We start from the raw sequence: 15283 nt of genomic DNA, 5'->3' as shown, positions 1-15283 counted from the left end.
ACCGCATGGTGCACTGGTGTCCATAGTGTCTGCTACCGATTGCATACCTCGCTGTTCAGCTCGCGCAGAGTCTGGCAGGTGCGCACCTGCTCCAGCAAAAGGCCTGGAATTGAAATCAATATCGAAGGATGAAATAAACATGATTGACTTGGCGTGCGGAAGCGAAAGAGGAAATCTTGATCGGCGTTCCGTTCAATAAACTTCTAAGCTTATAGAAAGACATGGCTGATCGCACACTAGTACACTATTATACAAAATCAATAACGTCATGTGAAGCTTTCTTGCGCCACAACTTAAGTGATGATTATCTTCTTATCGACAACGATAAAAAAGGTTGTCCTCTTTCCAAGAGTAATATCCTCGTATTTGACTCTTCCGTTTGGGGAAATCCCTCAGGACTGTATGGAAAAAAATCGTGCTTCGGATCTTAGCGGAAAGTCTTAAAACTCAATTAATCCTATATACGTGATGTTTCACACGGAGATGAAATGAATTGAACATTAGTGAAACAGACAAACCAAAGTTTGGATCAACCGGTGCGCTAGAATCCCTCCCACTGTTGTGTTGGCTTTGCCGTAGTATGGCTAGTACAGGTACGAGAGGGCCGAGTCGAGATGGCTCTAAGGCTCCTCCGGCTGTCTGACCAGATATCTGGGAGACTCAGTATATTGAATCTGGAGTTTAAGCTTTGCGAATGGACCTTATCTTAGTCAGTGGCTGTTTGTCTTACAACAGAAGGTTGTTGTTGTGGGCTATTGTAACGATTGGGGGGAGTCCAGGCGACAACCGATGAGATAAGGGTTCATCCATTCAGCTATGTCTCGCAGCAACGTCAACATACGACCCAGTTTACCGTAACCAAAAAGAAATGTTTAGGTTGGGATGTGACCATTCAGTCGACAAATAAATAGGTCATGAGCAGAAACTACTCTTACTCTCTCCTGTCTCTAAGAATCTTTTTGCCTTCTCATATTCCCATTCATTCTTTACAAGGCCACTCACTGTAGCGTTTTTCTTTTGGGTTTTCTTCTCCTTTTGTAAATCTCTTATTTCACTTCTACATCTTGCTCGAGCGAAGCATACATCCAACATAATGATGCCCCGAATCTTTCTACTTCTCTCACCTCTTCTTTTCGCAGCTGTAGCGCAAGCAGCCACATTCGTGGGATGTGTATTGGCCGCAGAGGTCGCTCTTACAGGTACCAACGGGGCTAGAGTAACAAATCAGGCAGCTTGCGATGTAGGTGATTCTCAACTCTTGTCGGTGCCACTTCAAATGACTTTAGAGATACCCATGTAGACCCGATGTACTAATGGTGGATATCAATACTCCTACTACATCGCCTCGGCAATCACCCCTACCACTAATTGTTACTGTGATCAATTGGGCTCTTACGTCGGAGCCTCATCTTACGTCGTTGGAAGTTCCGCTTCAGCTTGTGTAGGAATCACCGGTGCTCTTCAAGCTGTCGTAAGTCCAATTTTCATTTGATTGATAACATTCCATCAACGTTAACCATTATACTATGGACGACAGGCGACCGATCTCAGTACCACTTTTAACTTCAACGGCTGTACAGGAACTCTTGTCGGAGTCACTGTGAATCTGGTAGATGGTACCATCCTTGGAGGTGCTGTAGTGAATGGACCACAGGAGTGTTTCTCCCGATGTAGGGGTAATCTAAACGCATTCGTCATTCCCCTTGTACCTGGTGCGACATCACTTGTTCCTACTTATGGGTGTGTATGCGATCCATCCGGACCAGTCACTACCGGCGCATGTGGTTTTGGTCAATTCTACGGCTTCTCTCATTCGGCCAGTGCCAGTCAGAACGCCCAATCCAGGAAGAGACAACAATTACTCTTGAAAGCTTCACAAGACAGGATTGGTCGAACTTTTTGCCCTGGTAGTATGAAAGCTTGTGTTATTCCAGGTTCCGAGAGTTCTTGGGAGGTGAGTACGATATCAATGGTCATGATCAGGACTTTGACGCTTATAATGTATTTTGCTCTTGGTGTAGTGTATCGACCCTCAAACTGAACTTGGTGAGTTGTATCGGTAGTCGTCAATAGAGCAGAACAAGCTAACCCACACTTTTCTGCTCAGAATCTTGCGGAGGTTGCGCTTATGGTGAATACACAAGCAGCGGAGCCGTCAACACCACTCTTACCGGAACTGAGTGAGTGTACCTGCTTTTAAAACAGCTTTCAGTGAACAACAGATACTTACAGACTTTGCTCACGTAGCTGCACTCAATCCCCCGGGGTTTCGTTAGGGGGCGCTACCTGTACCAACGGCCGATGTGAAGTATTGGGATGTCAGCGACAGTGGAAATTAGTGGATGGCGGATGTGTTAAGAGAAAGGCAGCCAGAAGGGCCATAGATAGGTCGCTCTGATAAAATGAGGAGCCGACGACAGTGAGGGAAGTAGCAAGCGTGTGATTCGACATATTAAAGGACATTCAACATAATTTTTTTCGAATTCGGGACAATCTTGACTGATCGGTTTCATCCAGCATTCTTTTTTCGATATCGCTCAATAAGAGTGTATGTAGCTTTCGTTATTTGGGTATAGATAGATATTATAGCGATAAAGCATGAATTATCAAATTAAATAGACCTTCTGAGCGTTATTACCTCCCACCACATCTTGATATCACCTCTAAGACTCCAAATGGGGTATTTGAAAGTTGCCGGTTTGTTTTTCTCGATGAAGAAATGACTTATCCAAGCGAAAGCATATGCTCCAACTACACCGCCCAACAACCATCTACCAGCACCTTCGATTTCTAAGAATTGAGTATCATATGACCATTTAGCTAAATACACGTCTAACCCTAATGAAACGAGGAATCCTTTATTATGGAGAGCGTGTATACCGTGTGAAGCTGGTAATGATTTAGCTGCTGATGCCAGAAGATTAGGAACTAGGGATAAAGTTGATCGAGCGAATGAAGCTAGTGCGATAGAAGTCCCAACGAGGTGAAGCCTTCGCGTTAGGGGTTTAGAGTGTTCTCCGAGGTAGAATGGGTAAAAGGATTGAAAAGACTGGAAACCACCTGGAGGTGCAGATACCGGTTCGTAGGTGGGATTTGCAAGAGATGATTTGGATGTCGACATTGTATTATGTTGGGTCTATTGAAGGTGTTTGTATCAAAAGACTGCGATATGAGACACCGAAACTTATCCAGGAATGCAAATTGCTTAGCTGTATGATCATTGCTGAAGGAAATCAGAATGAAACAACTTCAAGCTCATTGGAGCGTAATCTCACATTAAGCGTAACTTGCTTGCAAACGATGACATCATTTCGCTCGACCGCGTCCATTTCAGCTCAGCCACGTCTTGTAGACAACTTCGCAAGACGTCTCGAAATGGAACTTACACGGCACCGGTCGACTACATATATCGCAAGGTCTGACTTGACGTATCGAATTGGATCAGCAAATCTCTCGAGACGAGCTTGGCTAGCATTGTCCTAATGATCCGATCTCCCAGCTTTAAGGAGATTATCAATCACCCTCTTCTTCCATTTCGTTGGTCTGGGAGGATAACTCGTAGACAAGATGACACGTGTCGGTCCAGGTTAAAAACACAACGTACACCAAGACAGTCTCCCCGGGAGATCTCACACTTCACTAAATTACCAATTCACTTCACGAGAAATGAACATTCACAGTTTGTTTCTCGATTTCGTTGATTATGCGCAACGCAAGGTTTCTATTCAAATTGTGTTGATCACTACTGTATAGAAAGCGTAAACTGAAAAGATATGACTTGTTCATGGGTTGATCGATCCGATACTACTCATTTTATGGTAACGGACTTCCCATCTGATACACTGATATCAATCCGATACACAAGAGCTGAAGTTAGACAAAAATGAACGTTACAACACCGTATATTCTGCTCAAATTGTTACTATTCGGCAACTTGGGTTGAAGATTCTCCGAGATCGCGCCCATTGCTGCTCGTTATGGCTGCTGGCGGGTTGAACCCCGTCACCTTTATGGTTTCCCCTTGCCCTCAGCCACATAAAAGCTAATAAGGTTATGCAGCCATAAATCCGAATCCCAATTACCTTGGCTATATCATTTGGCGATGCACAAGCGGCTTCGGACTTACAGTTGTTTGTGATTCAGTATCTTAAAAAGTTTAAGTAGCTCAAACCTCAACATGTAACATCGCGGCCATAAGATCACTTTGATACCTAGTCCAGAATTTGAGGAACGACTGGGCGGAATGTAGATTGTTTACATCTATTGATAATCCGTGCAATCACCATAGCTTACTCAAAAAGAGATGTCGTCTTTCCACAATGCAGAACACGATCAGTATCAGGACTATAGATATATCTTTTTTTGCCATCAGCTTCCCCTTCTTTCAGTATTCTTGTGCCTTTGTAGCCCTACTCTTACGATATTGGTCGCTTTTCACATTTGAACTTCGAGAATATACCTAGAACTTGGAAGTTTCCCATTTGTAGTCTACGGCGATCACTCTGCGACCTCCTCTCGACATGTTACCCAGAATGATGTTCGTTTTAACAACGCTCACACTGCTGAGTTTGACCCAGGCCGCCACGTTCGTCGGATGTGTCTTGTCGTTAACAGTGTCCTTGACTGCTCAGAATGGTGCTCGTGTGAGCAACCAGAACGCTTGTAATGTGAGTACGATCTCAATAACCTTCTTAAAGGCTGGAATTGATACACTTGATGACATAGACCCGATGTATAGCGACTAAATTCCAATATTCCTACTTCACAGCCAATACATTACTTGGCACGATCAACTGTTATTGCGATAACGTCGGTACATACGTAGCATCTTCATCATATCTAGTAGGAAGCTCATCGGACCCTTCTTCATGTTTGGACACGTCACAAGCTACGGTATGTCAGGCATTTCACGTCGTTGAAAAAGTTCATCGGTTGATTTATTGTTTTAGGCGACCGATTTACGTACGACTTTCAACTTCGAGGGATGTTCAGATACCCTCACAGGGGTGACCATAGATGTTGCTCAAGGTACGATCTTGGGTGGAGCGATAGTACAAGATCCCCATGCTTGTTTTCAAAGATGTGCAGGTAATGGAAATGCCTATTTCATACCTATCGCACCTTCAATCACAGCACTTTTACCTACCTATGGATGCGTATGTGATTACAGTGGAAGTGGAACAGCTGGGACATGCGGAATATTAGAATTCTACAGATATACTCATTCAGCTACAGCCAGTCAAAATGCCCAAGCTAGAAAACGTGAGGTTGAAAGTTTGGCTGTGAAGGAAAGCGGCAAGTCGTTTTGTCCGAAGCAGATGATTTCTTGCAGGGTACCTGGAGTAGAGGATTCTTGGGAATGTGTAGATCCCCAAGCTGATCTAGGTAAGCGTCATCCCTCTAATCACATCCGATGTGGTGGACTAACTGACTCTGATGGTGGAAATAGAGTCTTGCGGTGGATGTACGTCTGGCGAGTATAAGGATTCGGGATTTATCAATTTCACTGCCACAGGTCAAGAGTTAGTTACGAAGAATTATATTTTTTTTGAGCCATGTGCCGCTGGGCTGATGTCATGTGTTGATCCATAGCTGTACAGACATGCCTGGAGTACTGATGGGCGGATCAACATGTACCAACGGTGACTGTGTCGCATTTGCATGTAAGCGAAAATGGACGTTGAGAGACGGAAGATGTGTGAGAGGAAGATCGTGAGGACGACTTGAACGACTACAGGATTCGTCTATCGTTCAAATAGACTAATTGGGACTCTCATCTTGTGTACTGTAACAAAGAATCCTGTTGTATTTGTCTTTTCTCCTGTGCCTTAGGCAATTATTTATGCCTTTTCAGACCTGAATTATGATTTCAGCCAAATATCTGTATCAGGCCGTTTCTCTTCGCGATCACGGACCATTAAATCAAATACGTGTATCCTGATTCGATGTATTGTAGAGTGATAGATCACAACAGACAAAGCTTCTGCCATGATACTCTGATGAATATAAGTTGAAACAAATTTCATTTCCCAAAGCGGCCAGTAATCTTTTACAGTATAGAACCGTATGAATTGGTTTCAAATGCGTCATTCTGGAATTGACCAAGGGGTATATCATAATATTATAAACAGCCAGGCACAGCATTCAGATTGAAGCCAAGAAATCATTCTGCATGAATGAAATGGACACCACCGATAGAGTTTTCTAGTCCACAAATGGACGGTCCATAACCAGGTGTTTTATTGACAAATATCGTAAGCTGGAAGATGGATATGTATATATATTTGAAGATGCACGGCGACACTCTGATCGAGTTCTATCATTATTCATACAGTAAGACGCGTAACCAACTTCACCCACACTCATTTGGCTCTCCCAGCTTTACCCACACTCATTTGACTTATCAGCGTCATCATATCCTAAAACCGTCCTCCCTGTCACCCTCTCGTCATATAGAAATCCCGTATCATCAAGGACAACCTACCTCTTTCAATCAGCACCACTAGTCGGCACCACTAAGATGTACTCTACTGTTCTAGCTATCCTCCTCGCCCCTCTCTTCGTCAATGCCGCCACCTTCACCGGCTGTATGTCAAGTGAGGTCCCTGCCAGATCTAAAACCGGATCACATGCTGTAATCTTGGAAGGCACAGATTGCATTGTGAGTCCAGATCCTGACTGAGAACTGGTCAAGGAGGGATAGCTAAATGTCTTTTGAACTGTTAGGACCAATGTACCGCCTCAGGATTTGATTATTCTTATTCATATTTCGATGAAACCGATTCGCTACATTATTGCCACTGTGATTCAACTACCGCTTTAGAACACCAGAAAGATTTCCTTCGACCAGCTTATCAAGGCGAACGATGCTACGAAGGTGATGCAACGATATATCACTTGTCCACAGATCTTACATTCACTCATTGTGCTCACACTCTTAACAGTAATTCTGAAGAAACTATTATTGGGTGGATAGTCGATACTCCAGCAAAATGTTTTGAACATTGTGCTTCGACTGGTGCTTACCTTCTTCCACCTCCAGTTGGAATCGAGAATGGAGATTATGAGTGTTTCTGCCAGCAACCTGAAATTCAGGAGGAAGGAGTTAGCTCTTTTTGCGATTCAGCGACATACAGACGATTCGACCCATTTGTCAAATCTAACAGGCTAGTGTTTCAAAAAGCCGGAAACGAAATCAAGCTTCAAAAACACCTTTCATCGTAAATAGAGCCCAAACAGGGATGACCAGCGATAGACATCTAGCTAGACTGGAATACATATATACATATACAGTATAGATTGTATCAACGGACAATATTACATAGCATATATCAATGGACAATGAGTCTTTATACACATACACACCTTTTGGGTAAATTAGTTAATTTCGGCATGCATTTTACCAAAAAATGCCACATTCCGATATGCTGTGCGCTACGTCATCCGCGGAGACACGCCATACACGCTCACTGTATATTCATACATAACAAGGTGTTCTTTCTTTATGTACAACTGCACTTGTTCATCATACAAGCATCATGTCAATCTCATTCGCAGAGCAAGATTTACAGCCGACTTATCAAGCGCTCATCAACGGGACTGCTGATTATGATTGGGCCATCTTCAATCAAACGGGAAATGAGCTGAAGGTGCAAGCTACGGGAAATGGGTTGGATGAGCTGGAGGAAGAGTTCAGCGATGGAAGGTGAGCTATCAGGCCGTTGAGCTCCACAGGCCAAAGCTTATAATTACTCTAGGATCCAATATGCTTTCGCTCGAGTGAAAGACCCACAAGTGAGCTGCTTCCTGGTTGGCACCTGAAAGCGAGCTAATCGCTTGAATTGACAGAGCTCCTTGCCCAAATTCGTTCTCATCTCTTGGCTAGGTGACGGGGTACCAGAGAACAGGAAAGGTCTGTACAGTGAGTGTTGCTCCCCTCATCACTTTGCGAACATTTTTACAAGCTGATCTACTGTATGTCAGACATACAAAGTCCACAAGTTCAAGATAAATTCTTGCGCGGTGCTCATCTTGTGATACAAGCACGTTCCGAGGTGAGCTGTTTCCACTCGACTGTAGGTTGAATCCGGCTCATGCGAATATGTGTAGATCGATGTGACCCCTGCTCACATCCACAAACGTATCCAAGAGTCCTCAGGATCCAAGTATTCGTCTTCCGCTTCAGGTCCTGCAACTAAAGCCGCTGCTCCCAAGGCTGCACCCAGCTATAGACCAAGTCAAGGATTAGGTGGATCTCAAGGAAAGGTGAGCTCGTGCAACGCGATATACAGCTGAAACTGTAGCCTACTACCGTATCCACACCAACGTCGACTTTCAGCAGGCCCACACCAGGTCCTCCAGCAGCAGTCACCAAACCGCCTCCTGCACCAGCTAGACAACCGGCTCCACCTTCTCCACCTCCGCCTGCTCCAGCCATTGCACCTCCCCCAGCTGTACGGACTGAAGCTAGACCGACCGCTACAGCGATCATGTCAGCGTCTACTCCAGCGTCTTCTGAAGCCTCAAAGCCATCATACGAAGACCGAATTGCACCTGTTGGAACGGCTTATGAACCTGTCAAACTTTCTGCTCCTGGTAAATTAAGCAATAGGTGGAACCCAGGTGCTCAACAAGAGTCTGCCGAGGAGACTACATCTACTGGGCCGAGCTTAAAAGATAGGATGGCCGCGTTCTCCGGTGGCGGCAATGCTGCACCTACGCCTGCTGCCCCGCGACCTAGTGGACAGAAGTTGACCTGGTCTGAAAGACAAGCTGAAGCCAAAAGACAAAGGGAAGAGGAGTATAAGGCGAGTGCTGCTGCTGGTACGGGTGAGTGATCTGTACCCTTTGGATCCGGAAGTGTGCCGACCGTCACCTTAGCTGTCACTGGTAGCAAGTCATCCGCACCTTCATGGAAACCTCCAACTGCAGCAGCTGCTCCAGCTGCTCCTGCTCGTGCACCTGCTGCACCTGCACCATCTTCGCCTCCTGCACCCCAATCTGCACCTCCGCCCCCACCGGCCACTAGCCGACCTGTCCCAGTCGCTCCGGGAGGAATACCAGCTGCAGTCTCTAGGTCAATCCCACCTCGACCAGCGTCACCTGATTCTGATGAGGAAAAGGAAGACGAGGATGATTGGGGAGCACCACCACCTCCACCTCCAGCTGCTCCATTCAGACCAGAGCCAGTAGTCGAGGACGGTCCAGCAGAAGAAGCAGTCGCTCCACCACCTCCACCCCCGCCCCCTCCACCTCCTCCAGCTCAATCTGCTGATCCTGTGAGTTGTCTGTTTCTTTTGCAAGACTTTTGTTTGCTGACCGTTATACGGTTTATAGCAAGTTGAAGAACTGCAGAGACTCAAGCAAGATCTTACGCTTGAAGAAGCACCCCCATCAGGTCCTCCACCCGTCCCTCAAGACTCCAGACCAAAGACAGAAAGTGCTCCTCCTGCTATTGCAGGCTTACGAGCGAAAGTCTTATTTGAGTATGAAGCAGCTGAAGACGGTGAGATATCGTTGAGAGAAGATGAAATCGTCACTCAGATAGAACAACTTGATGAGGGTATGTCACCTTGTTCTTTGGGATCAATACCAGACAGCTGACTCAAATCATACATGATACAGGATGGTGGTCCGGGACCAATCCGGCTGGTCAAGCCGGTCTCTTCCCTGCCAATTATTGTGAAATCATTGAGGAAGAACAACAAGCTGCCCCTCCCGCTCCACCACCACCTCCAGCACCCCCAGCACCCCCAGCGCCCCCAGCGCCTTCTGCCCCAGCATTCGAAGCTGCTGCCGCTCCTCCACCACCTCCGCCTCCTCCTCCTCCTCCCCCTCCTCCCCCTGCAGCAGCTCCCGCTCCTGCTCCAGTCTCAGAAGTAGACGAGGAACATATGGTTGCGGCTTACGAGTGAGTGACGTCCTTGTCATGCCTTCTTGTCTCCAGAACTTGCGCGCTAATACTCATCCTGAATGAATAGTTACGAAGCTGCTGAAGATAACGAGATTTCTTTCAAAGAGGGAGATAAGATCACTAATATCGACAAAGTCGATCCTGATTGGTGGCAAGGTGTATGTAACGGTACAGAAGGTTTATTCCCTGGTAAGTCAGCGTAATTGGTCGTCTGAACGAGGTGCAACCCAATGCTAATATACTCGTCGAACGTAGCTGCTTATGTGGTTCACCCGAGTGAATATCCTTCAGAATAAGATATAAGTAGAAGTGTAAAAAGAAACGAGAAGGAAGGAGTTGTACTATAAACAAGAAGATACTTCTGAGTTTTTCTGTCGGAAGAGTCTTTCGTTGAAACCATCAAAAAATGAATAAATCTGATTATGCTAGCTGTATATTTCAACACATTACAAAAACAATAATGCAATATTGCATGCTACTTGTTTCCTATTTACTTTAACTTTGTGACTTCGAAACGAAAGTCAATGAAGGAATTACAAAATTAAAAATCTTGTTAATAATGCAATTCCAACTTTGTTTCAAGATCTAACACCTCACACTAATGATGATGCGTATGATGTTGATGTTGATGTTGATGAGAATGAGGTAAATGAGGTAATTGATGTTGACTATTTGGTGAAAACAAATTTTGATGTTGATGTTGTTGATGACCAAATGGTATTACGGGAGGAGGTTGAGGTGCACCTTGTAAAGAAGTATTTTGATTATTATTATTATTACTTCCTAATGAGAAATTACCAAAAGAAGGTTGTCGATTTGCTCCTGGTGTTTGATTGATAAATCCAGGTGGAGGTGGACCATTTATTGAAGAAGAAGTTGAATTTGATGATGGTTGTTGTTGTCTTTCACCTATAGTTGGCATTTGGCCCCATGATCCACCTCCTATGATAGATTCATTGGTATTAGTTGATCCAGCAGTCGGAGCTGAAGTACCCCAGATTGAAGGTGAGGAAGACCATCGACCACTTCCTGGAGCAGCAGCAACAGGAACATCCCATCCTCCATTCGATAAATTCCTCCTTTGTTGAGGTTGAACAATTTCATCATCTCCTCCTAACGCTGCAGAACCGAATACTTGTTCAGGCTGAGCAGGCGAAGAGCTTCTCAATGCGCTTGATCCAGATATACCAGATACGCTCTGATGGGGTAAACTACTCTGAGGTTGTTCTAGGAATGTACCGCTGTTTGAAGGTCGTCCAATGGGGCCGGGCGCACCGATCGTACCGATAGCTCCTATAGGTGAAGGTCTTGAGAAATCGTCCAGAGCTGATGATCCAGATACCGATAGACCTGATCCAATTGAACCTATCTCACCTGACACATGTCTAGAAGAAGGCAATGGGGTGGTGCCTATTGGCGCTGTTGATGGGGTAGCAGTGGAGAAAGGCTCATCAACCGATGGGATCCTAGTAGGCGGTTTGACAGGTGGGAAACCCATTCCAATCGGTGCTGTGCGGATGTTATGTTCGAACGGCGGCGAAGGTTCCGGTGCAAAGCCTCTAGCAGGTGGATTGGGCGAAATCGAAGGTCCAGGACCGTTGGTCTGTGGAGGTGAGAAAGCTGGAGATTGCGTCGAGAAACCTGGTGCACCTCTGAATCCAGCTGAATACGTTTGCGGCACCGGCATTCGTTGAAAGGATGGTACAGGTACGCCGACAGGAGGGATGGGTTGAGGATAATATGGCTGAGGCGTCTTTTGCGATCGTCCACCGACCGAAGAGGATCCAGCTGAAGGAGCAGAAGGGGGACGAGGAGCTTTGATCGGAGACGGTTGAGTGACAGGAGGTGTGGTCTGAGGTGTGTTTCCATTTCGAGGTGACTTGATAGAGTGCATACTGATAGGAAGAGAAGGCGTAGGTGCTGAAGCGATGGCAGATTGAGCAGCGGCCGCCCGTTTTTCAGCGGCGGCTCGTTCTTTATCGGCTTTTGCACGTTCTCGCTGTGCCGCAAGTGCTTTAGCTTGCTCAGCAGCGACGGCTTCCTTTTCTTTCCTCTCGATTTCATCCCTCTTAGCCTTCTCAGCACGGTCATGTTCGAGTTTCGCCAGTCGATCCTTTTCAGCTTTATCCTTAGCTTCTTTGGCGATTCTATCCTTTTCAGCTTTCTCAGCTTTCTCTTTGGCCAATCGTTCTTTCTCCGCTTTCTCTTTGGCGAATCGTTCTTCCCTATCTCGTTTCTCTTTTTCTTTTGCCTCCTTCTCACGTGCTTCACGTTCTTTCTTAGCCTTTTCATCACGTTCACGCTTCTTCTTAGCAGCTTCTTCTTCACGCTCTTTCTCCTCTTGTTGGCGTTTCTTCCTTTCAGCAGCTTGACGTTGAGCTTCTTCCTGAGCAGCTTTCTTGACTGCTTCACGTCGATTTCGCTCTTCCTCTTGTCTTCGCTGTCTTTCTCGCTCTTGTTCTTCTGCTCTTGCTTTAGCCGCTCGTTGTTCTTCAGCAATCGCAGCGTCACGAGCAGCCTTTTCCTCGTCTGCTTTTTGCTTTTGCATTCTAGTAGTGAGGAATACATTGATCAGCTCGACTCTGTAACGCGGCGACATAGACAACTCACTTCTTTTTGTCCTTCTTCTTCTGAGACTCCTTAGCTTTCTTCTCTTCCCTTGCACGTTTAGAGTCCTCCTCTTCTTCGAGTTCACGAAGTAATTGCTCCTCACGTTGCTTGGCGACTTTCTCACGATATGCTTGAAGCACTCGTTGTTCGAACATACGAGCAGCAAAAATTTGGAACATACGTTTGCCCTCTTCCATACGTTCGGCATCGGTCAGAGGCTCGCTGAACAGTACGTATTCTCGTCAGTCTATCATGTTCATCAAATGGTAGCGAGAAAGCTCACTCTTTCGATTCATCATCCTCATCGTCAGTCTCTTCTTGCATATCCCTTATATTTTGATCTTCTCTAACGGATCGTCGGATAGCAAGCTGTTCCATCATTTCCAAGAATTTGGACCCGTCGTTCTTCAACATGTCATCGGCAATTGTGAGTATACCTCCTGGTGCAAAGTCGGTAATTTGGAAGGTCGCGAGAAGGAAGAGAAAAGAGAACCGGTGAAAGCTCAGCGTAAGCCCTACATCATAGAGAAATAAACTGTATTTGTAGCTCACCTTTTATAGTTGCTAAGCTTGATCCGAAACTCAGGAAATCATCACCACCATCGGCCTGTTGTCGAGGAACGGGTGGTTTGGAATTCGGAGCAGGCGGACGTTGTTGATTATTCCTTGTAGGAGGGGGCGGTGGGTGTTGATGATTATGATGTTGATGATCATCCAAATCATCACCCACATCTGCTTCATCCGAGCCTAGCTCTTCGTCGTCCAATTCATCTTCATCTCCGTAATCATCCTCATCATCATATTCTTCACTATCCTCTCCATCTAAATCATCGTGATCATGGTCACCCATAGGGTCCGGCGCGCGATGGTCATAGCGGGTAATGACACCTGTTGAGTCTACTTCCACACTTCCAGGGAAAGGTCCAGCACCATTGGGAGGAGGTTTGATACCGTTCGCCGCTGCACGTTGTTCAGCAGCATACGATCGAAGCTCGTCATAGTATTGTTCGTACAGTTGATCGAGCTCCATCTCGATGTTGACCTTTTTCCGTCCACATACCGCACAACCACAAGAATGACGATGTTGCTCCTTCATCTTGCGTAACACAGCATCTTTCTCAATTCTCAGCAAGTCTCGACGCTCAGCCTCCGATAAGCCTAACCAGAACAGACGTATATTTTCTCGATCTTCTGCAGAGGATTGAGTCCATATCTTTGCCGGAGGCGCAGGCGCAGCAGGAGCTTTGCCCTTCGCTGTAGGTTTCGAGCTCGCGGAAGGATGTGAATGATTGTGACCCGAATGACTGTTGTGGGCTGGAGCGGCGCTTGCAGGAGCCTTTCCAGCTGCTCGAGCTGACCTGGCTGGAGGATTAGATGAAGGAGCATTGTTATTGCTCATCGGCTGTTTACCCGCTGCACGTGACGAAGGAGGTGGATGAGCGGGAGCAGGAGTAACAGGAGGTGGTGGAGGATTGAGAGCAGGTTGTTGATGATGTGGTTGTTGTTGTTGATGTTGTTGCATTTGTGGTTGAGGGGGTACAGGCTGCCGCGGAGGCGGTTGCTGTTGAGGTCTCATCGTCGTGGGAGGAGGAATTGGTGCTGCAGGGGTTTCCGATAGCTTTGAAGCAGCATTCTTCTTCTTTTTCTTTTTGTTCTTCTTTTTAGGTGCATCACCATTAGGAGCATGATAATCAGGCTCATCCACTTCGTAATCCTCCTCATCCTCGTATTCCTCATCTCTAGCATCTGGATGTCGTCGGAAACCCAATTCTTCCCCTATGCTAGGTTGATTGAATTGCCTTTGATTCCCACTCATTCCATTGACTCCCGTCACGCCGGACATCAAGTTGGATCCTATCCCTTGACCTAAACCCATACCTTGACTAGCAGCTTGGACTATCTGTTGAGCCATCTGATACATTGTTCTTTGACTCGAATTGTTACCCGGCGTATTCTGACTAATGGTTCCGGTGAAAGGAACTGCATCTCGAATGAATTGTCGAATATGCGGTGGAAGGGAAGACCAATAAGCATCATCTGCTCCAAATTCTGGATCTGCCATTCTCTTATACAGCTCGTTCGCAGCTGATATCAAATCGTCGTGAGTGATATTGAATGGTGCTGACAATCCAGCTAAGGCACCTCCGTTCTGTAAGGACAAGTTATAATCTATCGAATATGATCCAGCGAAATTATTCTGATGAGTATGATGATTTCCTACGTTTAAAGGGACATCAACTTCGTCGTCGTAATATCCGTTATTATCGTATTGAACATCAACAGGATAAGATCCCGGTGGAGCTGAAAAATTGAATAAACTTGGATCTAATGAATCTGGTGCTGAAGGTGGTAAAGGAGGTGCAACTGATGGAGGTTGATTTGTTGATATTGGTATTTCGCCGCTAAAGCTTCGAATACCTTCGACGGTTTGTCCTCCTACTACTGAAGCTGATCTTGCAGCTTTCTTTGCCCGTTTCTTAGCTGCCGACTTGGAAAGTCCCGTCGGAGGTACAGATTGTGGATTGGATGACATAGGGAGTGGGACTAGAAGGAAACAAAGAGGATAAGCATAAAATTTCATCCCAAAAGGAATGCTGTTTGACAAGCTCATGATCAATGTCCTCTGCATCTTCTACGAGAAATGTGCCCTCTATCTTGGAATCCATATTTGCTAGTCAGAACATAACTCACCTCAGGAGCGGCCCAGAGTCTTCCAATCGACCTCTTAGAATTTCGAGATCCAATGTACGCTTAGTTGTC

The 15283-nt window shown here is 45.9% G+C and overlaps 6 protein-coding genes across 6 annotated transcripts; 4 read left to right on the top strand and 2 right to left on the bottom strand.

The window, feature by feature from the left end:
* Window positions 1-1093: 1093 nt before the first annotated feature.
* I206_101472 (uncharacterized protein) lies at window positions 1094-2398 on the top strand (the record flags this gene model as incomplete). The annotated part of the gene is made up of 6 exons (XM_019158257.2): window positions 1094-1240; window positions 1301-1471; window positions 1538-1954; window positions 2022-2046; window positions 2108-2180; window positions 2248-2398. The coding sequence occupies 6 exons, from the start codon at window positions 1094-1096 to the stop codon at window positions 2396-2398; spliced, it is 984 nt and encodes a 327-aa protein (XP_019008870.2).
* A 213-nt stretch (window positions 2399-2611) lies between these two features.
* Window positions 2612-3121, bottom strand: I206_101471 (uncharacterized protein; the record flags this gene model as incomplete). The annotated part of the gene is made up of 1 exon (XM_019158258.1): window positions 2612-3121. The coding sequence occupies one exon, from the start codon at window positions 3119-3121 to the stop codon at window positions 2612-2614; it is 510 nt and encodes a 169-aa protein (XP_019008871.1).
* Window positions 3122-4520: 1399 nt separating this feature from the next.
* I206_101470 (uncharacterized protein) lies at window positions 4521-5716 on the top strand (the record flags this gene model as incomplete). Its single annotated transcript, XM_019158259.1, has 5 exons — window positions 4521-4667; window positions 4726-4893; window positions 4950-5385; window positions 5450-5522; window positions 5593-5716. The coding sequence occupies 5 exons, from the start codon at window positions 4521-4523 to the stop codon at window positions 5714-5716; spliced, it is 948 nt and encodes a 315-aa protein (XP_019008872.1).
* Window positions 5717-6520: 804 nt separating this feature from the next.
* Window positions 6521-7224, top strand: I206_101469 (uncharacterized protein; the record flags this gene model as incomplete). The annotated part of the gene is made up of 2 exons (XM_019158260.1): window positions 6521-6661; window positions 6727-7224. 2 exons carry the CDS (start codon window positions 6521-6523, stop codon window positions 7222-7224), a joined length of 639 nt encoding a protein of 212 aa, XP_019008873.1.
* Window positions 7225-7538: 314 nt separating this feature from the next.
* On the top strand, window positions 7539-10209 carry I206_101468 (uncharacterized protein; the record flags this gene model as incomplete). The annotated part of the gene is made up of 11 exons (XM_070202393.1): window positions 7539-7705; window positions 7758-7794; window positions 7849-7921; window positions 7984-8054; window positions 8110-8273; window positions 8342-8829; window positions 8881-9278; window positions 9337-9562; window positions 9625-9910; window positions 9981-10102; window positions 10169-10209. The coding sequence occupies 11 exons, from the start codon at window positions 7539-7541 to the stop codon at window positions 10207-10209; spliced, it is 2073 nt and encodes a 690-aa protein (XP_070058494.1).
* A 302-nt stretch (window positions 10210-10511) lies between these two features.
* I206_101467 (uncharacterized protein) lies at window positions 10512-15056 on the bottom strand (the record flags this gene model as incomplete). Its single annotated transcript, XM_019158262.1, has 4 exons — window positions 10512-12462; window positions 12524-12745; window positions 12807-12963; window positions 13076-15056. 4 exons carry the CDS (start codon window positions 15054-15056, stop codon window positions 10512-10514), a joined length of 4311 nt encoding a protein of 1436 aa, XP_019008875.1.
* Window positions 15057-15283: the final 227 nt, after the last annotated feature.

This window comes from Kwoniella pini, chromosome 2, assembly GCF_000512605.2.
Source record: "Kwoniella pini CBS 10737 chromosome 2, complete sequence".
NCBI classification, from domain to species: Eukaryota; Fungi; Basidiomycota; class Tremellomycetes; order Tremellales; family Cryptococcaceae; genus Kwoniella; species Kwoniella pini.
Note: the sequence above shows the minus strand (reverse complement) of the source record. Positions and strands in the feature narration are given on the sequence as shown.